General features: G+C 38.4%; 1 protein-coding gene across 2 annotated transcripts; it reads left to right on the top strand.

The window, feature by feature from the left end:
- Window positions 1-208: 208 nt before the first annotated feature.
- CGGBP1 (CGG triplet repeat binding protein 1) lies at window positions 209-7,510 on the top strand. 2 transcript variants are annotated; one of them, XM_039255603.1, is made up of 3 exons: window positions 209-373; window positions 977-1,179; window positions 3,901-7,510. In XM_039255603.1, the coding sequence occupies exon 3, from the start codon at window positions 3,920-3,922 to the stop codon at window positions 4,421-4,423; it is 504 nt and encodes a 167-aa protein (XP_039111534.1). In that variant the 5' UTR covers window positions 209-373; window positions 977-1,179; window positions 3,901-3,919; the 3' UTR covers window positions 4,424-7,510. The 2 variants fall into 2 exon arrangements, with proteins under 2 accessions (XP_039111534.1, XP_039111535.1); XM_039255604.1 differs by lacking the exon at window positions 209-373 and adding an exon at window positions 434-814.
- The last annotated feature ends 19,666 nt before the right edge of the window (window positions 7,511-27,176 follow it).

Below are 27,176 nucleotides of genomic sequence, written 5' to 3'. Positions count from 1 at the left end.
GGCTCCGCCCACCCACGCCCCCTGTTTTCATTGGAGAAGTGCGGCTGCCAGTCACACACTTGCCCACCCTTCCACTTCCATTGGCCGAATCAGCCGTCTGTTTGATTGACTCGCGGTCCATTGGTCAATGCTGCTCGGCGGTTGCTGGGGACCGCCTACGAGCTTTGCCGTAGGCGGCGCAAGAGGACGGGGCGCGGCGGGGGACACGGCGGCCGCCGCGGGCTCGATCGGGCAACGGCGACGACGACGGCGGCGGCGGCGGCTGCGACGGGTCTTCCTCTTCCTTCACCCCCTGGCTCCTTTTTTTTTTCCTCCTCCTTTCCTTTCCGGCCGGGTCTCGTCCACTTCCCCTAACGGCGGCCCCGATCCTACGGTACCGAGGAGCTAGAGAGGCCGAGGGTGGGCCCGGCCGTTGGTGCGGGCTTTGGGCCCGGGGCCTTCCGTCCTGAAGCGGGAGCCGGGGGCGGGGCCGGGGCGCCGTTGTCGGCGGGAGGAAGAGGGAGGAGACGGGAAGCCTGACAGCGGACGCCTCCGCCAGGCGCCCGCCGCCTCCTCCCCTGAGACTGCCGCCAACTCTGCTGTCGAGTTCTCGGGCCCGCGGCCGGCGGCTGGGTCTCGGCCCTGCCCAGCTAGCGGGGCAAGGATTGTGGGGCGCCAGCGTGCTGAGCTTGGCGAGGGAGGAGGGAGTCTAGACGCCGGGAACGTCCCGCGCCCCGCCTTGCCCTCCCCCTCCCGAACCCTTGGGCCTGGGGCGCGCGCGGAGGTGCAAAGCGGGGTAGACAACTGAGAAAGGACTGGGTTGAGGAGTGTTGAGGTAAACGTTGGGATCCGGATTTGTTGTGTGGAGTTACCTAAAGGGAGCGGTTTTAAAGACACCTGCGTGGTGGCTGTGTTGTTCTTGTTCGTGTTTTTATCTACTCGTCTTTCCCTCCCCCTCCCCCATTTTTTCTTTCCATTTGTTTTTCATGTTTTACAGTAAAGGCATGACTTCCCGGCACCGCAGGGAAAATAGGGTGCAAGCCCAGAAACTATTTCCCCATCACCACTTGTTGAAAAACTGATTGGAAAGCATCTCCGTGTTTGAACAATCGAAAGTTCCAGGATTTCCATCGTCTCTGGTTTTGCTCTGGAGACCTTTCACTGCTAAGTATCAAGACGAAAAAACTGGAAACTGATCGGGTAAACATTTAAACTTGAAAAGTTACGAGTTTTATTTTGGTCTAGTAAATAGTGTGCTTCTCTTTTGTTGGCTAATTCCTGCTCTTAACTTTCTAACTTCCTCGTTTAAAATATCTTTACCTTTTGTTGAAAACACTTTTGTTGTTCAGGTCTGTAAAGTCGAGCATCCTCTACTGGGTGGATATTTATTTGCCTCTGCAGAAACACAAACAGACTTTTGAAAGTTACAAGTCTTTGGAATGTATAGGTCTTTCACATTAGCACAAATGATTGAGCATTTTACTCTCCAAAGAATAATGAGCATGTTTATTGTTTTAAAGTTTGAAATCCAAATATTTAAAGACAGCCGACTTTTCATATCGAAAGATTTAGGCATTCCTGGGCACAGATATTTAATGTTTTTCATCACTGGCCTACAACCATTAATCATAGTTGGGACTGATTTGCCATAGGAGTAAAAATCACTACCATTAGGGCGTCTGGTTGGCTCAGTCAGTTGAACATCAGACTCTTGATCTCAGCTCAGGTCTTGATCTCAGGGTGTGAGTTCAAGTACTGTGTTGGGCTCCGAGCAGGATGTGAAACCTACTTCAGAGGGAAAAAGAAAAAAATACCGTTAACTTAAAATACAAAAATGTGTAATGGTAATTCACTACTGTTTGGGAGGGCAGGAATCATATCCGTCTTGTATGCCATTGAAAACCAGTAGTCTAACAAAATTAGGCACATGAGAGTCCAGCACTAAACAACTAATTAAATCTACTAAATCAATTAAATCTATTAAAATCCAAACTTTACCGTTTTTTCCAGAATTTCTGTGAAATGGTAACTTTTTCTCTGAATTTATGTCCACAGGTGTCATGACACATATATTAGCAATTTAGAGTTCTTTTGAGAGAGATTCCATATAACCCCCGCTATGAATTCTCTAGCATGGGTTAAGGGAATACTTCATTATTGCTGATTTTTTTAATTTGTTATATATAAGGTTAATGTAAGAGCTTAGTCAGAAGGAATGGCCCCAGAGAACAAATGGTTGTCACTGACAGCATTTGTTCAGTATCTCAAGTTTTCAGTGTCCATAGAAGTAACATCATAATTTTGGTAATGATCATAAAAATTTGTTAGTAGGACAAATTGATAAATTATTATGCTGCTCCTGAATTAAATATTTGGAAAAATAACAAAAACAATCGTTTACTTTCCCTGAACAAATTGTGACTGAGCACCTATCATATACTAGGCACACATTAATTTTTCAGATTTGTACTAACTTACTAGTTAATAGGTGAAATCAGTAATTAACAAATGTGTTAGTTTAACAAATGTGTTAGTTTTTAATGTTAAAAAGAGGAAACAAGTGTTAGAAAAAGCATTTTGCATATCTTGATCATCACATTTATAAAACTCAGTGGAGGTATATGTGCATTAAAAAATGACTGGGGCACCGGGGTGGTTCAGTCAGTTGAGTGTCTGACTCTTGATTTGGACTCAGGTCATCATCTTGCAGTTTGAGGGATTGAGCACTGGGTCAGGCTCTGTGCTGACAGCAGAGTCTGCTTGGGATTCTCTCTCTCCCTCTGTCTCTGCCCCACCCCCACTCGTGCTCTGTTTCTCTCAAATGAATAAACTCTTGAAAGAATTACTTACTGGGGCGCCTGGGTGGCTTAGTCGGTTAAGCGTCCGACTTTCGCTTAGGTCATGATCTCGCGGTTCGTGGGTTCGAGCCCCGCGTCGGGCTCTGTGCTGACTGCCAGCTCAGAGCCTGGAGCCTGCTTCAGTCTGTGACTCCCTCTCTCTCTGACCCTCCCCTGTTCACGCTGTCTCTCTCTCTCCTAGAAATAAAAAAAAAAAAAAAGAAAGAATTACTTACTTTGAGCTCTGTATTTGGCTTTAAAATTTAATTTCCTTGTTGCTGCTATTAATTGCAGCTAGTCTGTGTTTTTTCTTTTTTTTAAATTTTTTTAAATGTTTTATTTATTTCTGAGAGAGAAAGACAGCATGAGCAGGGGAGGGTCAGAGAGAGAAGGAGACACAGAATCTGAAGCAGACTCCAGGCTCTGAGCTAGCTGTCAGCACAGAGCCCGACGCAGGGCTTGAACCCACGAACTGAAAGATCATGACCTGAGCCAAAGTCAGATGCTTAATCAACTGAGCCACCCAAGTGTCCCTAGTCTGTGTTCTTTCTGGGCTTTTACTTTTTGTTTTTTCTGAACACTTTTGGACATTATATCCATCTTCATATAGAATTAACCCAGTTTAGTTGCCCTCCTGTTTGAACAGACTTTGCCCATAATTCCCTACATTTGTGTTCCTTAAATCAGTTGCTCCAAAACTATGATGGGAAAAGAAGCTCTTTTAAACTTCAATACACATCTATGTGGAATGAGAGTAATATAATTAATACCTGAAATATTGGCATCAAATCAGGTTTTCCTAAAAAGATAGTGACATCTGGGATAGTTGGAAGTTCTTTTTTCATAATTCTAATTTATTTGAATGTCATCAAATTCAAGGAATGGACCTTGTTACTAGTAACTTGCTCTGGTTTTGCCTTCCCTTACATATTTTCAGGTAAGTTAAGAGTTAATAGACATAGTCTATTAATTTGAATTAAGTTTTCTGAAATCCTTAATCTTAAAATGCTTATACCTGTCTTTTATTTGTTACTTCCCGAATGAGTTGTTATAACACTTACCTTTGTTTCTCTTGTCTCAAAAGAACCTTATTCAGAGTCAGAATGGAAAGGTTTGTAGTAACAGCACCACCTGCTCGAAACCGTTCTAAGACTGCTTTGTATGTGACTCCCCTGGATCGAGTCACTGAGTTTGGAGGGGAGCTGCACGAAGATGGAGGAAAACTCTTCTGCACTTCTTGCAACGTGGTTCTGAATCATGTTCGCAAGTCTGCCATTAGTGACCACCTTAAGTCAAAGACTCATACCAAGAGGAAGGCCGAATTTGAAGAGCAGAATGTGAGAAAGAAGCAGAGGCCTCTAACTGCATCCCTTCAGTGCAACAGTACTGCGCAAACAGAGAAAGTCAGTGTTATCCAGGACTTTGTGAAAATGTGCCTGGAAGCCAACATCCCACTTGAGAAGGCTGATCACCCAGCAGTCCGTGCTTTCCTGTCTCGCCATGTGAAGAATGGAGGCTCCATACCTAAGTCAGACCAGCTGAGGAGAGCATATCTGCCTGATGGATATGAGAATGAGAATCAGCTCCTCAACTCACAAGATTGTTGACAAGGAGGTTACCACCATTGTGATCAAGATAAATGTGGAGTATTAAAGTTATGTGTTGATTGTGTGGTTCATTTTTATATTTATTTCATTTAAAATCATGTGATGCAGAATAGTTTTGCAATGTGTATATAGTTGCAGGCAAAAAAACAAAAAACAAAAAAAAAAAACCTCACTGCAAAACTTACTGTTAATTTTAGTCACCAATGGTGTAAAGCAAAACTTAGGGTTTAGAGTGTGCTAGGATACCTGAAACCTGATGGTTATCTTTAAAATTGATGGTTTTTCTCCTGAAATGTTTGTGCATGGAAGAACTGCCCTGCTTTTTTACCCTGTTGCCATATATGATTATTCCTTGTGAGATTACTTAATTACTTGGATTGAACACTAGCCTAGGAAAGTGAAGCTGCTGCCAGGCAACACCACTCACAGTAACTTAAAGGAATTATATCTGATTAGAGGATCCTCTTCAAAAAGGAAGGGATGGTGGGAAACTGTTCTATCTTCTGATCCCTCGCAGAAATGACTGTCTTTATTTCAAACTGTGCTTGTGTATGACGAAGTTACCTTATCTATCCTTCAGTTCCTCACTGTCTTTTTTCGCCCTTTTTAAAGGCTTATTGTATTTAGTAGCAGCTTCAAGTGACCAAAAGACTAAAATCGTTCTTTTAATGTCAGTGCCAGAAGCCATGGGGAATTTTGCAGTGACATGATTTTAGTCTCTTATTATAAACAAATTTTTGAACCATAGTTTTCATTTCAAGCATCATCTTGAATTTGCAAGCTTTTTTTTTTTCAATATCTTGATGTTAAAAGATTTAAAGATTGGCATTTTAATTTATAGACATTTTATGATTGAGTTTCCTGTTTTTACAGAAAACTAGTAATTACCTTTTGGCTGACAGATCAGATAATAAGGAAATTACTTTCTCTACATTAATGTTTCCATATGATTTATAAGACTTTAGGTAAATAGAAACAAGTTAACTTTCACTTTTATGTGCTTTGCCTCTGGTGGTGCAAGGTTTTTAAACATGGATGGTAAACAATTGTCTCGAAAGACTGGCAAGGTTTTTGTAGTGGAGATCTGGCAGTATCCTGCATAACTGTTTGGGTGAGGACATAATCAGCCCTGTTAAAGGTCACCCATGTTCAGGAAATGATCTCTGCGAACCTCACTTATCCTGTAAGTTATATCCTCTCCATTGGAGACCCAAATTATATTTTTTAAAACCGAAAAAACTGAAGACTTGGACTAGAGCTTTAAAAAAAAAAAATACCTTTAATTTCTTGAAAACATTCAAGTTTAAAATACTCATGAAATATATTTCTATTACAAAGCACTAACATGAATGCCCTATGTGACTTGGAGTTATCTATAAGGTCATTTTACCACAAATCTTTAAAAAAAAAAAAAAAAAGCCAAAGTGAATAAGGTTGTATTTTTCAGAAACAGCTTTCCAGGTCTAAGTTTTCTTTTACAGATTTAAGTTCCTAGTTCAGGTTGTCAAAGTGCCCATCTGATCTTTAGATTTTATGTGAGTTTTTGGTTTTCATTTTAAAACGAGCCTGCACCAAAAGCAAATTTGCTCATCAAAATTTGAGTTTTTCTCCTGTTTAGTTACATAAAGTAGCACAATGAATGCCTGGAGTAGTGCTGTCATTGCTAAAGCACATACGTGAGACCAGCAGCAAAACATAACCAAAATGTACTCTGCTTGTATTTCCCCTAGTAAAGAATTTGCAGGCAACCATGTTTCTTTTGAATTATCTAAGATGGTAGAATATCTAAGCAGCTAGGAAAATAATTGAGTTTTATAGCATTTCAGAACACAAAAATAAGGTTAGATAAACAATCATTCTAATTTTTCAAAATTCCATGTGATTCAGATTGCTCCCTATCTTAATATTAATTTGCACTAACAGCAGACACGTAGTGGCAGAACAGTTTTGAGTAATCCTAAGCAGTAAACTGGATGATGTTGCACAAGAAAAAACCAATAATTCACATTTGAGTTTCTAGTAGTTATTATTGATTTGATGATCATTTAGGTCCCATTTGTCTTAATGTATTTCTCCAGGCTCCTAACTATTCCCACATATACCTAGGGGCATAATTCATCCTCCTGTTAGGATTATATCATGTCCTTAGAAGTGTTTTCCATCCTGTTGCGGAGGTTTAATGTTTGTTTACTGATTATGAAACTTTTTTGTTCCTGGAACTGGTTAACTTTGTCTCATAGTTAAATTGGTATGGCGGAATGATTGCTTTAGCCTGCTCAAACTGGTACAAATCCGTGAAACCATGGTTGGCGTATGTTGGATAACGAACGAAAATGTCTAAGGCGTATGCTGCCGTGGAGGTGTGGTGGACATGTGTACAGAAGCTTTCAATCTTAACTATATAGTGTTAGTGTGATGCTATACTATTGGAAAAATAGCAGTTTTTTTCTATTTTATAAGTTGTATGCATAAACATAAGATTTGTAATGTTTCATTTATAAACTGCCTTCTTCAACACATGCTTACCTGTTAATAGTGTTTTCTTGAAGTATGGTAGTATGTCTTCCAGAATTTCACTATATGCTTACAGTAAATAGTTACTAGCTTGTTGAAATGTTAAATTCCTTGTTGTTGTTGTTTTGTTTTGTTTTGTTTTAATTCTGTGGGGCATATAGCAAGCCTGAAAGACATTGTAATTATTTCCTACAGGGTGAAAATTTAGAAAGATTGTGTATGAGAGCCTAAATAGTTATTTTATTCATTATCATCTTTAAGACTTTTTTTTTTTTTTTCCAACAAATGCTACTTCCAGTTAATGCATTTGGCCCTACTGAATTTTGGGGGACCAGAAAACTTTAAAGAAAAAGCTCTGCATCTTACACTTGTAACCAATTAAGTATCAGCTTGGGATTGTTCTGAAGTATTCATTGCTTAAAAACTGTTGTAAGTAAAAGTTGGCAAGATCTCCAAGCAGAAAGTTCCATGTCAAAACTTTTGCCTGAAAGAATTTGTATGTGAATGTTAATGGAAAACACATTTAAACAAAATAAAATTTAAAGTGGCCCAAAATGAAAGCCACAAACATTTCGTCATTTGGTGCTTAGTCTTTGTGAGGGCTCTCTGTGGTTTGACTTGCTCCAACTGCCTTTAAATGAGTACAAATCACCTTAAAACATATTCATTAAATAGAAGATTCATCCTGTAATTTGACTGAAAATCTTAGCCTAAAATAAATTGCTTTAGTTTCTGGTCAGCACTGATTAACTTGTGAATAGTGAAGTGGCTGTCCTAAACCTTCCATTTATCTCAATCCATACTATGATAGACTTCTAAGGTAAATACAGTTCTTACCTAATGGTATTCTACTTGTATCCAGAATACTGTATTCATTAAAAGTTTACTATGTTTATTTTTGTATTCCAGTGCTTACTTTTTTTTTTTTTTGCCTACCCGTGTATTCTTAATATAAATGTGTCACTTTTCAAGTTTTGTCTCTGTGACTTTTAGAAATAAATTTCAAAAAAATTCTTTCAGAAGTTTTGAAAGCACATTTTGTGAGTCAGTAACATATATATGTATTTTAATTAATTTAACCTCTATGCCCAATGTGGGGCTCGAACTCATGACCCCAACACTAAGAGTCACATGCTCTACCAAGCCTCCTGTATTTCATTTTTTAAAATAACATTTTATTGTTCCAAAATAACAGTATTTTACTAATTGAGTTTTTTTATTTTTCTACTAGTTATATCTCTATAGGATTATTAGCCCTTGCCTAATGTAACCATATATTCTGTCATAATCAGTCACATCAGAGCTACATACAGATAGCTCTTTTCCTTAAAAATCACATACGTAATAATTAAGTTAATCTAATCAGCACTTTTAATTGGAAACTTTAGTTTTCTACTTAGAGAAATATTAATCATGAAAGACAGGCCTAATTTGCACTTCATACGTTTTATTGGGTTTGTCAAAGATTTGCTATATTCATATTCACCACTGGGGGTGAAAAAAATGCATAGAAGTTGAAAATTGTCTTGCTTTTTAGTAGTTTTATGTAGTTTTGAGGATATATATTTCTTCTCACTTCTGTCTGACAAAAACATTAATGAATTTATAAAGTAATTAACTTTTTTCTGGAATCAAAATGGTAGAAAGGACCTTAAAAAAATTAGTCAATACTTCTGCATCCAGTTTAATATAAACAAGCCCATCAACCCATCAATGATCTTTTGAGGAAAAGTCTTTACTAAAGAATATCATCAAAACCTTTATTAAATGTAACCCAATTGAATATATGTGTCTCTGGGTCTCGTAAGAGTTTCTATTTTTTTTTCTGTGTATGTGTAAATTGAGTTGTATTATATACCTGTAATACAGTATGTCATGATGCAAAAATGCTTCTGGGGTCAGACTAGCTAACCTAGCCCTAAGAAAGCTAAAACTAGGCGGTAGAATGGTAGTACTTGTGATCTGATGTGTTTGATAATGTATGGCATGATTTCCATCTGACTACTCTTTATTGTCATAATACAGTGATGGGGCTGTGGGGGCATATCATTTGTTGTCTTTTCTAGGCAGCTCCTTTAAGCATTCGTCATAAGACTAGTTAGCCAAATACTTGTCACTGGTTTTGTTTTGATTCTCAAAGTCTTACTTTGTATGAGAAGAGCAGTAAAAATTGAAAATTTGCGGATTAAATGGTCTGCATATCCTTTGAAAATATGGTAGTTCTTATAATCCACAAAATATGTATTTTCACATTAAAATCTATTAAGCAATGGAATTGACCAATTTAAATACCTGTAAAGTACAAATCTGCCACACATTTAATACAATGCCCATGGTAAATCAAGAGCTCCACTGAATACCGTATATCAAGGTAGTCCCTGGTGTACCACATTAACTAATGATTATCATCATCCAGTGCCCTGAGCTGATATGTTTCTTACATGATAGATTCTCTAAATTTTTCTTTTTAAGCACCAAATGAATCAATGTGTTATGGAAAACATTGTTTTTATATGCCTTTTTTCCTGTCTTGAATTTTTTTTTTAATTTTTTAATGTTTATATTTATTTTTGAAAGAGAGAGAGGCAGAGCATGAGTGGGGGAGGGACAGACAGAAAGGGAGACACAGAATCTGAAGTAAGCTCCAGGCTCTGAGCTGTCAGCAGAGAGCTTGGGTGGGTCTCAAACCCACAAACCGCCAGATAATGACCTGAGCTGAAATTGGACACTTAATCTACTGAGCCACCCAGGTGCCCCCCTCTGAATTTTGTCTTATGTTGCTCATGTAGTACCTATTCAAAAATAATAATAATTTTATGTATTCTTTTTAGTCAGCAAATTTGACTTGTATGAATATATCTGATGGAACAAAACAGTCACTCTGTAAAGATATATGAAAAAGAAAATTTATTTTGGTATTATAATAGTAAATAATTGCAAATACTATAAATGTCCAGCAGTAGGGGAATGGTCCAAAAATATGACACATCCATATTACAGAGCATTCAAATGGTCTGAAAGTATGGATCGGGGCACCTGGGTGACTCCCTCTGTTGAGCGTATGACTCTTGATTCTGGCTCAGATCATGACCCCAGGGACTTGGAATCGAGTCCCACGTTAGGCTCTGCACTGAGCATGCAGCCTGCTTAAGATTCTCCCTCTTTTCCAACAGACACATGAAACGATGCTCAGCATCCCTCCTCATCAGGGAAATACAAATCAAAACCACACTGAGATACCACCTCACGCCAGTCAGAGTGGCTAAAATGAGCAAATCAGAGAACTCTAGATGCTGGCGAGGATGTGGAGAAACGGGCACCCTCCTGCACTGTTGGTGGGAATGTAAACTGGTACAGCCCCTCTGGAAAACAGTGTGGAGGTTCCTCAGGAAACTAACAATAGAACTCCCTTATGACCCAGCAATAGCACTGCTAGGAATTTACCCAAGGGATACAGAAATGCTGAGGCATAGGAGCACATGTACCCCAATGTTCATAGCAGCACTCTCCACAATAGCTAAAACATGGAAAGAGCCTAAGTGTCCATCAACAGACGAATGGATCAAGAAGATGTGGTTTATCTATACCATGGAATACTACATGGCAATGAGAAACAATGAAATCTGGCCATGTGTAGCAACATGGATGGACCTTGAGGGTGTTATGCTGAGCGAAATAAGTCAGGCAGAGAAGGACAAATACCATATGTTTGCACGTATAGGAGGATTAGGAGGAACTTGACGGAGGACCAAGGGGGAGAAGAAGGGCGGAAATGGTGGGGGAAAGGGAGAGAGGCAAACCATGAGAGACTCTTGAATGCTGACAAAAACTGAGGACTGATGGATGTGGGGGGGAGGGGGGATGGGCATGAAGGAGGGCACTTTGGGGATGAGCACTGAGTGTTATGTAGAAACTAATTTGACAATAAACTATTTGTAAAAAAAAAAAAAAATAAATTTAAAAAAAAAATTAAAAAAAAAAAAAAAGATTCTCCCTCTTTTCTCTCGCTTTCACTCTCTCTCTCTCTCTCCCTCTCCCTCTCTTTCCCCCTTGGTCTCCTCCTCCCACTCATCTTTTTTTTTTTTTTCCTGAAGTTACTCATTACTAAGTATGTAATGGGGAAGTAATTTCAAAGCTACAGCTTTAATATTCCTGTATTTTTCTTCTATAAATAGCCTAAACTTTCTAGTTGTTCACAGTAGCTGTACACATTACACTCTGTGTTTCAAGAATGCCTATAATAAACAAGTTTAATAGCTGCTAAAACCCCATCAATGTGTTTCAAAATCTGTCAGTTAATGGAAATAAGAGGGATGTCATAATATATCATCAGGGAGTTCTTTATAACTTACAATGTCTGTGAAACATTTTAATTTTCTATTTTAGAAAACCAGCATTAAATCAGAATTGAAACTCCTTTCTGGTAATTATTTGTCATTTAACTCTATTCCTCTCCATGAACATAGCTATTTTGGAATTCAGTCTTTTGAAACTTTTTCTAGTGAGGGATTGCCTAGCACCCTCATGCTTACTGGCACAACAGTAATTTGTTTACAATTCAGTATCATTGTGACATAGTACAATCAAGATACAATGTTTCCCTATACCAATGGTCATTTGCTCATAATCTTTCTTTTCCTGTCTGATTTCCTTTTTTCTCCTCTAATGCTTCATCTCGTCCTCCTGTAGATTCTTTTTTTTTTTTTTTTTTTTTTTTAGGTTTACTTATTTGAGACAGAGAAGGCATGAGTGAGAGAGGGTCAGACAGAGAGGAGACAGAGAATCCCAAGAGGGTCCCTGCTGCGACCTCAGAGCCCGCGGTGGGGCTCAGACCCACAAAACCATGAGATCATGATCTGAGGCAAAACCAAGAGTCAGATGCTTAACCACCAGGCCACCCAAGCTCCCCTTCCTCTTATAGATTCTTAATGCTTCACCTTTAGCTAACACAAAATATTATCAACTCACTGACATCACAGAGTCATCGGTAGCAGATTCATGTCTACAATCCACATAGTTATTAATGCACATTTTTACCTATGCTCATAAAATGGAGTGAATTTTTGTAATTCAAACTGCAAATACTGCCAGGATGCTGCAACCAGTATCTTCACTGAGTTGTATATATACACATTACCAGATTCTATATTTCTAAAGGTTTTACAATAAAACTCTCTGCCACTGCAATTAACCTTAAACTCATTAGGTGTATGTTAATGTGCCCATCACATTGACTTTTGTGTTTGTTAACTTATATCAACAATGAAGTTAATAATATAAATGTCTGATCAGCTTAATTGTTTTCTTAAGGCTATAGGTAGAGTACAATCATCATACTACATCTAGGAAATAAGTAACATTTATGAATGGTTTCAAATTATATGCAGCGTATTTTGGTATTTTATTTGCTTCTGTATTTTTTTAAAAAATTGTAATTTTTAAACTAAGAATAGGGGTGAATCTGGGTGGCTCAGTCGGTTAAGCCTAACTTTGGCTCAGGTCATGATCTCACCTTCCGTGAGTTCAAGCCCTGTGTCAGGCTCCGTCCTGACAGCTTGGAGCCTGTTTCAGATTCTCTCTCTCTCTCTCTCTCTCTCTCTGTCCTTCCCCCACTTCCACTCTGTCTCTCTCTCAAAAATAAATAAAACGTTAAAAAATAAAAATTAAAAAAAGGATAGGGACACATGGCTGGCTCAGTCAGTTGAGTGGCTGACTTTGGCTTAGGTCATAATCTCAAGATTCCTGAGTTCGAGCCTTGAATCACGCTCTCTGCCATCAGTGCAGAGGACTGCTTCAGGTCCTTTGTCCCCCTCACTCTCTGCCTCTCTCTCTCTCAAAAACAAATAAACATTTAAAAGAAAAAGAAATTTTAAAAAATAAACTAAGAATAGAACAATCCTACCATCCAGCAATTGCACTACTAGGTATTTACCCAGCAATACAAAAATACTGTTTCAAAGGGGTACATGCACCCCAACGTTTATAGCAGCATTATCAACAATAGCCAAACTACGGAGAAAGCTCTCGTGTCCATTGACTGATGAATGGATAAAGAAGATGTGGCATATTTATAGAATGGAATATTACTCAGCCATCAAAAAGAATGAAATCTTGCCATTTACAATCATGTGGGTGGAGCTAGAATGTATTAAACTAAAGGAAATAAGTCAACCAGAGCAATACAAATACCATATAATTTCACTCATGGAATTTAAGAAACAAAACAGATAAATATACGGGAAGAGGGGCACAAAACGAGAAGCGAGGGAAACAAACCTCTTAATGACAGGGAACAAACTGAGGGTTTGATGGAGGGAGGTGGGAGGGGGAGAGGCTAGATGGATGATGGGTATTAAGGAGGGCACTTGTGAAGAGCGCTGGGTGCTATATGAAAGTGATGAATCCCTGAATTCTACTCTTGAAGCCAATATTGCATTGTATGTTAACTAAAATCTAAATTAAAAAAAAATATATATATATATGTATATAGGGGCTCCTGGGTGGCTCAGTTGGTTAAGCATCTGACGTTAGCTCAGATCATGATCTTGCGGCTTGTGGGTTCATGCCCTCCATCAGGCTCTGTGCTGACAGCTCAGAGCCTGGAGCCTGTTTCAGATTCTGTGTCTCCCTCTCTTTCTGCCCCTCCCCTGCTCATGCTCTGTCTCTCTCTGTCTCATAAATAAACCAAAAAAATTTAAGAAATAAAATAAAAATTGATATTTTTGTCAAAATAATGCATGCATATAGTTTTAAAAATCTGATAATATAAATGATTCATAATCAGTAATTATAATCTCAGTAATCCCAGCCTCACTCTCTCACCTGTCCCTATTCAATTCCTTCATCTCCTACCTCAACTCATTTACCTGTTTATTCTTCTACTTTCATATTTTGGTATAACATGCTTATGCTACAATTTTGATTCATCAATTTTATTTTTTTTAATGTTTATTTTTAAGAGTGAGTGAGAGAGTGTGAGCCAGTGAGGAGCAGAGAGAGAGGGAGACAAGGATCCAGGCAGGCTCTACACTGTCAGCCCAGAGCCCAATGTGGGGCTCGAATTCACAAACTGTGAGATCATGACCTGAGCCAAAGTAGGTTGCTTAACCAACTAAGCCACCCAGGTGCCCCTTGATTCATCAATTTTAGACATCATACTTAAAAATGAAGATATTGTTGTTTTCCGCTATCATCATTCCACACTTTACCTCACCATAGGGTTTTTATGTAGTTAAAAAGAATTGTTTCCATTTTTATGGCCATGTAAATGATTATTCACCACTGAACAACATAGTGTACTGTGATTATTTCTTTTCTCTATTTTTTTATTTTTTTAAAAAGTTTTATCATTTTATATCATTTTTCTTTTCCTTATATTCCCTTTTTTCCCCAAACACACCAAAAGATACAGCAAATACCCATACACCTATGTACAGCAGATACCATTGTAGCGTAAAAATATGTCAGAGTATTGATTCTATTTTTCCAGAGACTTTTCTTCTCAGCCTTGTTTCCTCCTGCTCAAATTTGAATCTGCTTTTCCTTAAGTCCAAAACACTGATCACTCTGGGATGTCTATTTGTTTTTACTGCTTTTCTGGCTAGATCCTTTCTTTCTTATAGTCCACAACGTATGCTTTGCACAATCCATTGTTTGACTTAAGCATGTAGTCCAGAAGCTTCACAGGAAAGAATGTATGGAAGATTCCTTCCTTCTTTATTTCCTTCCTTCCTTCCTTCCTTCCTTCCTTTTTTATTTTTATTGATTTTTTGAGAGAGAGACAGACAGAGCACGAGCAGAGCAGGGGATGGGCAGAGAGAGGGAGACACAGAATCTGAAGCAGGCTTCAGACTCTGACCTGTCAGCATGGAGCCGGACACAGGGCTTGAACCATGAACTATGAGATCATGACCCTGAGCTGAAGTCATATGGTTAATGGACTGACCCACCCAGGCGTCCCTGGAAGATTTATTTCTTGATATGTTGTGCGGCTGAAAATAATTTCATCATCCCCTCACAATTAATCAAAATTTTGGCTAAGAGGATTGAAAATAATTTTCTCTGATAATATGAAGTCATTGCTTTATGGTCTTTTAGCATCTACTATTATATTAAGAAGTCTAGAGCTTTTCTCAATCTTGTTTCTTAGTTTATAAGGTGGCTTTACATTATTTTTAGATTGTACTTATAATATAAATATTTACTGCCAGAAAAGCAGCAAAGAGACATCTGGAGATGATTATTGTGTCGGACCTAGAGAGAAACAGGTTGAGAGTGGGGCAAGAGGAAAGATGGCTGGGAAGGAAGGTCTCCAGGGAAATAAATGGGATGTACATATATTATATTTCACATATAATTCACATATATTTTCATATATTTCCTATTATATTTATATTATTTCTTTAATAATCTACTTTCTTCATTTATTCTACCCTGGTTTTGATTTCTAAGACTTCTTTCTTGTAAACATTTACTTTCATAGCATCCTATTCATAAATTTATGATTGCCGGGCACAGTCAGGGGGCTCAGTTGGTTAAGCATTTGACTCTTGGTTTTAGCTCAGGTCGTGATATGACATTTCATGAGTTCAAGCCCCACATCAGGCTCTGCACTAATGACACTTAGCCTGCTTGGGATTCTCTCTCTTCCTGTCTCTCTGCCCCTCCCCCAGGCATGCTCTCTCCCTCTCTCTTCCAAAAATAAACACTAAAAAATAAAATTAAATTTATGATTGCAGGGGCTCCTGCATGGTTCAGTCAGTAAAGTATACGACTCTTGACCTCAGGGTCATGAGTTTGAGCCTGACATTGGGAGTAGAATTTACTGAAAAATAACAAAAAAACAAAAGATAAATTTATGATTGCAGTATTTTATCTTTCTGTGATTATTAATTATAATTTTTTTTAAAAAAGCTGTGCTCCTGCACTTTGTCTCCTCCAGGCCTATTTCTCACTGTCTCAGTCTGTCTCTTCATATTGGAAATATTATTTACGTATCTAATGATTCGTGGATGCTCATTCATATTTAAGAACTAAGAAACTGGAAAGCCTGGGTGGCTCAGTCAGCTAAATGTTAGACTCTTGATTTCCACTCAGGTCATGATCTCAGAATGGTGGGATGGAGCCCCAAGTTGTGGTCCGAGTGGAGCCTGCCTAAGATCGATTCTTTCTCTTTCTCTCCCTTTCTGCCCTTCCACTCCTTGCACACACTCTCTCTGTCTCTCTCTCTCTCAAGTAATAAGCATATAAATAAATAAATAAACAAACAAACAAACTAACTAAGGAGCTGGTTGGAACCTCTGTATTCATGGGTGAGACTTGACAACAGGTAGAATACTCAGAAGCAAACACAACTTTTGAAGGACTCCAAATGTCAGGTTTTAAAAAAATCTTTTATCTAAGTGGTTTCAATTTTTTCAAACACACAGGGATGGGGTGACCAAGATGTTTATAGAATACCCAATTACTGGAATTCTGAGAATAGAATGAGTACAAGAACTATTATGGATTGAATTCTGTACCCCCAAATTCACATGTTGAGGTCTAAACCCTAGTACCTCAGAACACAACCTTATTTGGAAATAGGGTCATTGCAGATGTAACCAGTTAAGATAAGGTCATAGTGAGGGGCGCCTGGGTGGCTTAGTCGGTTAAGCGTCGGACTTTCGCTTAGGTCATGATCTCTCGGTTTGTGGGTTCGAGCCCCGCGTCGGGCTCTGTGCTGACTGCCAGACAGCAGAGCAGGGGAGGGTCAGAGAGACAGCATGAGCAGGGGAGGGTCAGAGAGAGAGGGAGTGACAGACTCTGAAACAGGCTCCAGGCTCTGAGCTGGCAGTCAGCACAGAGCCCGACGTGGGGCTTGAACCCATGAAACGCGAGATCATGACCTGAGCGAAAGTTGGACGCTTAACCGACGAAGCCACCCGGGCGCCCCAATAATTCTTTTTTTTAAAAGTTTATTTATGGGGGCGGGGAGGGCAGAGGGAGGGAGAGAGAGAATCCCAAGCAGGCTCTGCACTGGCAGTGCAGAGCCCAATATTGGACTCGAACTCACAAACTGTGAGATCATGGCCCAAGCTGAAATCAAGAATCAAACACTTAACCAACTGAGCCACCCAGGTGCCCCTAATTCACCATTTTTAACCAGAAGTTCTTTGTTTCTCATCTCAATAAGTTACATTTGAACATCAAAGCCAGAGGGTGGGTAGATATAATAAGCCAAATACATGTATTTGCTTCTCTTTATGTCTCAATCTCTTAAAATCTGAGAAGAAATTCATATAGCATTATAAAATAAGAAAGGGTTGAATGAACAGATAAGACATCTCGAGGGATTTCTGAAAAATGGGAAGATTGATTATATTGGACGATTAATTGTATGGATGATGAAAAGTAGATTGCATTAGACTGATTGACAAGTGAGAAAGTGAGAAAAAACAAAGCTCAAATGCTTAGAAGAAAACCACATCCTGAAGAAAACCACTTCGGAATTCAGAACAGATCCAGAAAAATGGCAAGCTCAAAGTGAACAAACAGGAGTGCAAGAGGTGTTGTCTCTCAGTAATCAGCAGAGTAAATGCCTAATAAGGCTAGATAGATAGCAATACCCTGCAGGGTTGGAGAAGGGTTCTCCAGAAGGCTGTACATACCCTGAATCTGCATCCAATATATGGTACTGTTTCTCTCACAGTCAGTGCAGGAATCAAGTGGTCGAAGTGGGAGTGGCGCCACTCACCATTACCCCTGGTGACCCACTAGGAAAATATTCTCTTCCTGTCCTCACAACTTCATGCCCTGCTGGCCTCGAGGTCTTAGTTCCAAAGGGAAGAACGCTTCCAACCAGAGACACAACTATGATGTTCTATTAAACTGTAAATTATGACAACAGCCTAGCCACTTTGAGCTCCCATGTCCCTGCAGTTACAGGCAAAGAAGGAAGTTACAGTGCTGATTGGGGTAACTGAGTCTGACTACCAAGGGGAGATTGGACCACTGTTCCGCAATGGAGATAAGAAAGAGTATGTGCAGAATACAGAGATCCTTTAGGGGGTCTCTTAGTATTACCACACTCTGTGATTAAGATCAATGGAAAACTTGACAACTCAGTCCAGGCAGGGCTAATAAAAGCCCAGATCCTTCAGAAATGAAGGTTTAGTTCCCCCAGCCAGGTAAAGAGCCATGACCTGCTCAGGTATTTCCTGAAGGCGAAGGGAACACAGAGTGGGCAGTGGAAGGAGATGTAAATATCACATAACCAATTACAGAAATGAGGACTGTAATTGTCACTGAGTATTTACTCTTTATTTCGCTACAAATACACTTGTGTGTTTATAGATCTACCTCTTTTTCTTTGTTTTCTTTCTTCTCCTATTGCCTTATCATGGAACATAAATGTATTGACTTTATATCATAGTATTTATGTGTAGTTAATTTTACATCATAGAATTTAAGTGAAAGGATATCAAAGAGAAGAGTAAACCTCACTCAAAGACTTAAACTCCTCTTCTAAGGAAGGTGAGTATGTTTCCAGTTGCACACAAGATAGCTGTATCATCTTAGGTGGAATCATAATCTTATTATTGTCTTTACTGGAAGATTAAGTATGGTTTAATGAGATGTGTATGGGTGTCGGGGAGAATTTGTGAAGGTCAGTTTAATGTGCCAACTTGTCTGGGCCATGGAATGCCCAGATATTTAGTCAAACATTACTCTGGATGTGTTTGTGAGGGTGTTTTTGGAGGTGACTAACTTTTGAATCAGCAGACTGAATAACACAGATTGTCCTCTCATCCAATCTGTTGAAGGCCTGAATATAACAAGAGAGCTAACACTCTCTCAAGTGAGGGCAAATTTCTTCTTGCCTGACTGCCTTGAACTGGGACATCCCTTTTTCCTGGATCTCAAGCCTGCCAGTATTCACACCAGAACTACAACATTGACTCCTGGTCTATGAACTGCAGTTCTTGGGACTTGTGCAGCCTCCATAACCATATGAGCCAATTCCTTATAATAAATCTCTTCATTTATCTATCTATCTATCTATATGAAAACAGTAGTATATTCTCTCACAGTTTTGGAGGCTACACATTTGAAATCAAGCCTGTCAGTCAGGCCATACTCCCTCGGAAACCTACAGGGAAGAATCCTTTCTTGCCTCTTCCTAGCTTCCAGTGGCTTCCAGGAAATCTTGCCTTGCAGCTGTAGCATTTCAATCTTTGCCTCTGTTGTCACATTCTGGCATTCTCCCAGTGTGCCTGTACCTCACTTTCCCTCTTGTGATGACACCAGTCATATTGGATTAGGGCCAACACTAGTGATCTCATCTTAAACAGATTGTGTCTGCAAAGGCCCTATTTCCAAATAAAGTCAACCTTCACAGGTACTAGGATTAGGGCTTCAATGTGTCTTTTTGGAGGACACAATTCAAGCTATAACTCAGTACATCAGTCAAAATGTTTGCCAGGTATTTATTTGACAAAACCAAAGGCATTAAACACTGACTATGATGACCCATCAGATGATTCAAAACACCAAAAGAGAACATTTAAATAATTGAACTATCTTTAGATTGGATATCATACAAGAGAACAGTGTATTCATAAAACTAGAATAGGCTGCAACAAAAAGATTGCAATCAAAGGAAAACATAGTTCTATAAATTAAAAAAAATAAAATTTAATAACTGGACAATCAATACTAAATGATTGATTTGGGAAATAAAGTTATAGAACTCTCTACAATTGAAGAGCAAAGGCAAAGAGAGAAGTGCTATGAGGAAATAAAGTCAGAAACATGAAGCAGGTAAGCACGTATGTCATCTATCAAAAGTTCTAGAAAGACAGAAAAAGAGAAGATGAGGGAATAATCAAATCTGCAGCTGAAGAAAATTTTCCATGATGCCCAAAACCACAAAAGTTGAGATTTATAAGAGTGCTCCAAATATTTAATTTTTTTCTCTTAAATGTTAACACAATTAAAATCTTTGCCTTAGACAATTACTTGTGAAACTTCATAACTCTTAGTTCGCAGGGAAATTGCTAAAAGCTCTCCAAAAGAAAAAGTATTATTCAAACGAGGAATTGATGCATTGCAAACCAGAGGGGAAACATGTGGTGCCCAGGATTGTGTCCCAAGATCAGAAAATGCTTCCAGGGTCCTGGGCAGTACATTAGTATTGAAGAATACTAAATACTGTATAAGAGAAGTCAATAGATCAATACTGTGGTATAGTAAGAAATATATTTGGTCTTTATTCCTGGTTCAGAGCACAGAGCTCCTAAAACTCCTATAATTTCCAAAGAGAGGAAGTGTCTTTTGTTATTCGTTGCTAACTAACCCTTTTGAACACACCTGAGTTTATGCTAATGAGGTGTCGTAGGGTGGGACCAATTGGGACTGGTCACCAGAAAGACCAGTGATCAGAAGGCTGGAAAGGGGAAGAAGGGTGCTGCAAGTTAAGCTCTATATGAGATTTGATCTGCTTCCAAGTTGATGAAGGCACCCACAGGCTGGGAGGGTGAATCCCAGTTCCTTGGGGCAGATGCTCTTGGCCCTTAAGACCTCTCTGGACCTTGCCTAGGTACCTCTTTATCAGTATCCTTTATAATATCTTTAAAATAAGCTAATAAACTTAAGTAAATGTTTCTCTGAGTTTTGTGAGCTGCTTTAGCAAATTAACAGAACTGAGGGTCGTCAAACCTCCCATTTATAATGTCTGTCAGAAGCACAAGTGAAAACTTGGACTTGTGATTGGCATCTGAAGTGAGGCCAGTCTTGTAGGACTGAGTCCTTAACTGTTGGGATCTAATGCTATCTTCCAGTAGTGTCAGAACTGAGTTACACTTGTAGGAGACCCTGTTGGTGTCCATTGAGAATTGGAGAATTTCTTGGCGGTTGTTGAAAAATACTCCAGAAATACCTTCTAAATGCTGAGTATAAATTATTCTGAAAACACAGGTATGTACTTATCCAAACTAGAATTTATTTATTCAAAGTAATCATGGGGCTTGAACTCACAACCTTGAGATCAAGAGTCACATGCTCCACTGACTGAGCCAGCCAGGCACCCCTATCCAAACTAGAATTTAAATACAGGATCAAAATGAATGTTTTGACTTGCAAAGATTCCAAAAGTTAATACCCACAGAACCTCTCTGAAATAATTACATGAGAATACATAATAAAAATTTTTAAATGACTATAACAGAAGATATGATATACTAAAGCAACAGAAAAATACACAGTTAAATTTTAATATTGTGAATGTATAATGCTTAAAAACAGTAAAAAATATGGTCATAATTCTTTTTTAAAAATTTTTTTAATGTTTTATTTATTTCTTGAGAGAGAGGGAGAGAGAGAGACAGCGTGAGCAGGGGAGGCTCAGAGAGAAGGAGACACATAATCTGAAGACAGGCTCCAGGCTCTGAGCCAGCTGTCTGCACAGAGCCGGACACAGGGCTCAAACCCAGGAATTGTGAGATTATGACCTGAGCCGAAGTCAGATGCTTAACTGACTGAGCCACCCAGGTGCCCCATAAAATTCTTGATGACAACATTTAGAGATTGGGATAAAGGAACAGAGTAAAACCCAAAGCAAATAAAACCTACAACCATGCTATTTATTACTAAAATTATAATTTTAATTATAATTAAATTAAAATTATAATTTTAATATAAAATTATTTAAAAATATAACTAAAATTATATTGCTATAATTGACTATAGGTGTTGCTAAAATATAAATTTGTGTGTGTGTGTGTGTGTGTGTATATATATTTTATAGAGAGATCATGAATGGGAGAGAAGACAGAGACTCTCAAGCATACTCTAGGCTCATGACCCAAAATCAAGAGTCGGATGCTCAACTGACTGAACCACCCAGGCACTCCTAAATATATATATTTTTGAAAGAACAAGAACTATATGTCTAACTCCTAATCCCATTAATGGAAATGAAATTCAGAAAAAGAAAACCACTCAAGCAAATCAACAAGTAATAAAACAAGAAGAAAGCAGTACAAAAGACAAAGCATGTGGTGGCAGGAATGAATACAAATATAGTTGTCAGTATTGTATATATAAGTTTGCTATTGAAGGAGTATGGGAACTGTGCCTGGCTGGCTTAGTCAGAAAAACATTTAACTCTTGATCTCGGGGTTTGTTAGTTCAAGCCCCATGTTGGGTATAGAGATTACTTAAATCAATCAATCAATCTTTTTATTTAAGAATTGTACTTAAAATTGCACTGAAAGTTTGAAAATGGTATATTAATGAGAGGCTAAAAAACAAGAATATTTTTGATAATATTATAATTAAGAACAAATAGAATTCACAATGGAAAATTGTAAAGAATACTTTTTTGATATTGATAAAATATACACTGTGCCTCTTTCTAGCCATTAAATCTCCCTTTTCATCTAAGAAAGAGCGAACCTCAGCTCAAAGGCTTAGAATTTATTTATTATTTATTTTTTGTCCATACTGTTAGCATGGAGCCCAAAGCAGGGCAAGGGATCACCCAAGGTGGGGCTTGAACTCACATGAGATCGTGACCTGAGCCAAAGTCAGAGACTTAACCGACAGAGCCACCCAGGCGCCCTAGAGGCTTAGAATTCATAACATTGTTTTGGATTTAGTACATTAGTTTCTATAGTTAAGTTTTATTTATGGATATTTCATTTTGGTTTTCTAATCACAGTTTTGATAGTTTTCTTCTAAAATAAATCTTTAAGTATAAAAAGCAAGTGAATGTAAAACATGGCAAATAAATAATAGCATATATGAGACTTGGATAGAAATAGTCAAAGGCAGCATGGGATGCTACACGGTAATGATGAAACACAAAATGTCGTGTGGCATAGAATGGCCTGCTGCCCCCCAAACTTGCACATAGCTAGACTGCATTTCCCAGCCTCCTTCTCCAGGTCATGCAGTGCTGGTCAGTGGAATGTGGAAGTCAAATGTTAACTCTAGAGATCATTTTTAGGTAACAGGCTTGAGTGGTGGAATGTAGAAAGGGCCCACAGTGACCCCAACCCCGTGGCTGAATACTGACAGGCGCATCAGGCAACCTACTTCAAAATGCCCATAAGCCCTAGCTGACCAATGGGTTTCTTACACCTGGATACAGTTACCAAAAAAGGAAAATTCCATACATTCCCATCCCTCCTCACCTTCCCCTTTTAAATACAGCCCCCACCCACAGCCTCCTGGCAGATGGTCTCTGCTTTGCTGTCCTGCCCACCTTCTACTGAGGTGTAGTCAATACACTTCTATCTTTGCTCTGCCTTGGGTGAATTCTTTCACTGCCCAAACTGCCAGCTTTCACCCCACATTTGGGGGTCCCCATCCATTCGGGAAAGATACCACATTAACCTCTTTCATTCTCTTTTCTCCTCGGCTGACTGAACTCCGGGATCTAATGGAAGAGCTGACAAAACCAAAGGAGCCTGGGGGGTTGAACTGTGTTCCGACAGAGGTAACATCAAATGTTGACACCGCCTTGTCATCAAGGAAAATTACCCTCAAGAAGGTCGTCAGAAGAGTGAACTTTCTCTTTCCTTCAACTGGGTTGTAGCATTGTGGAGACACAAACACATGGCTGTAAACCAACCCATCCCACACAGTCATGCCTTGTATTCAGCTGGTTTGTATTATGTTTCTTCATCTCACTTAGGGTTTTAGTATTATATATGATAACTATGTTTTTTCCTTTATCAGCATTTCAATAATCTAAGGAATTCATCATATTACTTGAGAATACATATTTTTGAGGTTTTAGCAATGAATTTAATATATGCAAGGGAAACCTCTAATTACATATGTATCTCATCTGTTCATTGCAGCAGGCCCATAAATAGGCTTAGAAAGGAATTTAGAAGCTCTGACTTCAAGTTGTGGGGGTATATTAATATATTAGTAAAACCACATTTAAAAATTCTAGTTAAGGATTTTAACTACATTAGAAGGATATGTTGCCTATTAGTCTCAAAGAAAGTTCTATTCCACTTATGAGAGAAAGAATTTCATCTTAATACTATTTATTTATGTGTGAATTGTTCTGTTGTATACTAGTGTATGTGTGTGTATAACCAGTTCCTAATTATGAATGACCCTTGCTCACTATCAAGTTGCTGATCTACTTTGTTTGATGTTTCCTTCATTTATCCAACAAACGTTATTGGATTAGGTACAAACTCTGGTCTGGGTGTTGTCAGAGACACTTTTTACTGTAGACCTGAGGAACACAAAATTAAGATGATAGAAAGCTCAAGAAGCTCTAATAGGAGAAAGAATTGAGGGTGGAAAAATCATAATAATTTCACTTTACTCAAATAAATAAAAATTGAAATTTCAGTGATTCAAATCAGTGATTCAAAATCAGAAGATTTTGAAATCTTCAAAATTAAGATCACTTAATTTTGGCTAGTAAAGATGACCATTATTGTTTATCATCAGTGTATAGGAAAGATGGATATCTCATATAATGCTAACAGGATAAAAATTGGTAGATTCTGGATACAATTCGAGAATATGAAGTAAAAGTCTTAAAATGTCCAAACCTTTTGGTCCAAAGATTCTGTCATGAAAAAATAGCCAGGAATGTATGCAATGAATATGCTTCTAGGATATTCATGATAGCATTTTTTAATAGCAAAGAAGTGGAATTACTTTAAATGACCAATAATCAGTACATTTTTACTAACCAGTAATAGGGTAGGATGCCACACAGTTCTTAGAAAGAGATGCTGTAGAAGACAATTGAGACATGAAAGAATTTTTCACATTATAAAAAAAAAAAGAATTTTTCACATTATAATAATAAATCCATCCTTAGGTCTTTACATTTATCTTTGGTTATTAGAATCTCAGGAATTTTTATTGTCTTGTACATGCATATTCATGATTTCTAACCTGAAAATGTGAGGCAGTTAATGTCCCTGGAGCAAACAGTGGACCAGTGGGAAATGGGAGCCCATCAGATTTATTTCAAAGATACTCAATTATGTGCTTTTTTTTAGGTTTATTTATTTATTTTGAGAGAGAGAGAGAGAGCACAAGAGAGCAGAAGAAGAGCAGAGAGAGAGGGAGAGAGAGAATCCTAAGCAGCACAGAGCCTAACGCAGGGCCGGAACTCACAAACTGAGAGATCATGACCTGAGCTGAAATCCAGTCAGAGGCTTAACCTATTGAACCACCCAGGTTCCCCTGTAGGTGCTGCTTTAATGGCTGTGAGAGGGCCTCAAGAAATGTTGGTCATATTAATTTAGAATTAAAGTCTTTAGGATCCATGTGGCAGGCAGTTTCATTGTTGGCCTGATACTCAACTCAGAATACACAACATTCTGGCATCCTCCCTCTTTACCCGACTGCTCCTACAAATGGTGCTTCATAGCCCTGGCAAGTAGAGTAGTGTGTTTATTGATTTAATTAAAGAATTGTGTCTATACTTTCAGCATTACAACAGCTAGAACTTATCTTGAGAGTGACCCCATAAAATAAGTGTTATTTCCTCAGTGGGGAGAATAGGCTATAGGAAAAGTACAGTAAAAAAACTTCCAACTTAGCTTGTGTGGTTTGAGAGGGTTGATTGTCACCTTGACTGAAGGAGATTTATAATTTCTTTTGGAGTGAGATTATTCACAATGAATGAATTTATTCTAGTTATTTGTAAAATCAATAAATAGTTGCATTAATTACAAATGTTGGTATAATTTTATCTACTTGTGTGTTATATATCACCTATATCCTCAATACCAGACAAGCAGTCTGAGGAAGTTTGCCAATAGGTTAACATGAAATCCGACGTTGATTTACCTTTTATAGGTTTTCTACTGGATATCTGAGATATGGACTAATTACGTTAGCACATTCCTGTGGAAGGAAAGTACATGATGTTTTCTACAAGAAATTATCTTAACAATAAAGACCAGTGTTCCCATTTGGCTAAGGTGACCAGAACTGTCTTGGAGACAGGCAGGACCTAAGAAGTAACCCGAAGAAGGACAAAGGGTTGGAAAGATGGCTTTGAAGAAGGAGAAGGAGACGGGGAAGTTAATTGAGAGAGAGAGAGACATGAATACCATGAATACCATTTAGACTGAGCCTTGTGACACTTCACCTATTACTAATAGTTTTAAGTGCGTGTGTGTTTTTTAACCACAATCTTTTTTTTTTTTTAAGGTATGTATTTTGAGACAGAGAGAAAGAATGTGGCATGCGTACGTGCACCAGCACGGGAGCAGGGAAGGAACAAAGAGAGGGAGAGAGAGAACCCAAGCAGGCTCTACACTGTCAGTGCAGACAAACCTATGAACTGTGAGATCATGACCTGAGCTGAAATTAAGAGTCATACACTTAACTGATTGAGCCACCCATGCACGCACCCCTTAAATGTTTTGTTTTGCTTTGTTTTTAAATCTGCCTCAGGAAATTCACTAGTGTCTATGGTTTGGTATTCCACTTGATTAATTTGGCATTTAAAAAATAGTTTCTCCTTTTTAGTTTCCAAATAAAATTCCTTTAAAAAAATATCAACACAAAATACATGTACCATCAGGGTAAGTGAAGAGCAGCCATGTTAGTTCTAGCTGACGTATAGATTAATTGTGTGATTTGGACAAGTTCACATAAAGTTCTCTGAGTCTCAGTTTTTACTTCTGTACAATGTCAAGTCTGGTCTATACAGTCCCCAAAATGCTTTCTGGCTTTATATTGTTTACTGTTTAATAATAATGAGAAAACTTCTGTGCACACTGAGATGCTGGCGTGATGGCACACTCAACCTACTCTTAGAATAGGTTCTAAGAATCTCGCGGTTCGTGAGTTTGAGCCCTGTGTCAAGCTCTGAGCTCACAGCACAGAACCTGCTTTGGATCTTCTGCCTCCCTCTTTCTCTGCCCCTCCCCCACTCATGCACTCTCCCCCTACCTCTCTCAAAAGTAAATAACAATATTAAAAAAAGAAGAAGAAAAGCAGAATCTGGAAGTATTTTAACAGTTGGAGACAAAGAAGAAAAGAGTGGGAACAACAAGAAGTATTATGAAAATTCTGTCTGAACTGTCTAGTCATATTGGTATATAAACAAGTTGGGGCCATAAATGTCAAGTATTTCAGTGTCAACTTTAGAAGTGGTGAGAACATATATATAACAGCCATAATATAAAGTAGAATGGGAAACGGGAGTAGTAATCTGAAATCAGAGAGGAACAAAAAGGTTTCTTTCTTTTTGGTTCTG

Source organism: Hyaena hyaena, unplaced genomic scaffold (genome assembly GCF_003009895.1).
Source record: "Hyaena hyaena isolate Hyena2069 unplaced genomic scaffold, ASM300989v1 scaffold_534, whole genome shotgun sequence".
NCBI classification, from domain to species: Eukaryota; Metazoa; Chordata; class Mammalia; order Carnivora; family Hyaenidae; genus Hyaena; species Hyaena hyaena.
Note: the sequence above shows the minus strand (reverse complement) of the source record. Positions and strands in the feature narration are given on the sequence as shown.

Coding starts and splice junctions, on each gene's coding strand:
- CGGBP1 (XM_039255603.1), top strand. CDS start 3,920: ATGGAAAGGTTTGTAGTAACAGCACCACCTGCTCGAAACCGTTCTAAG.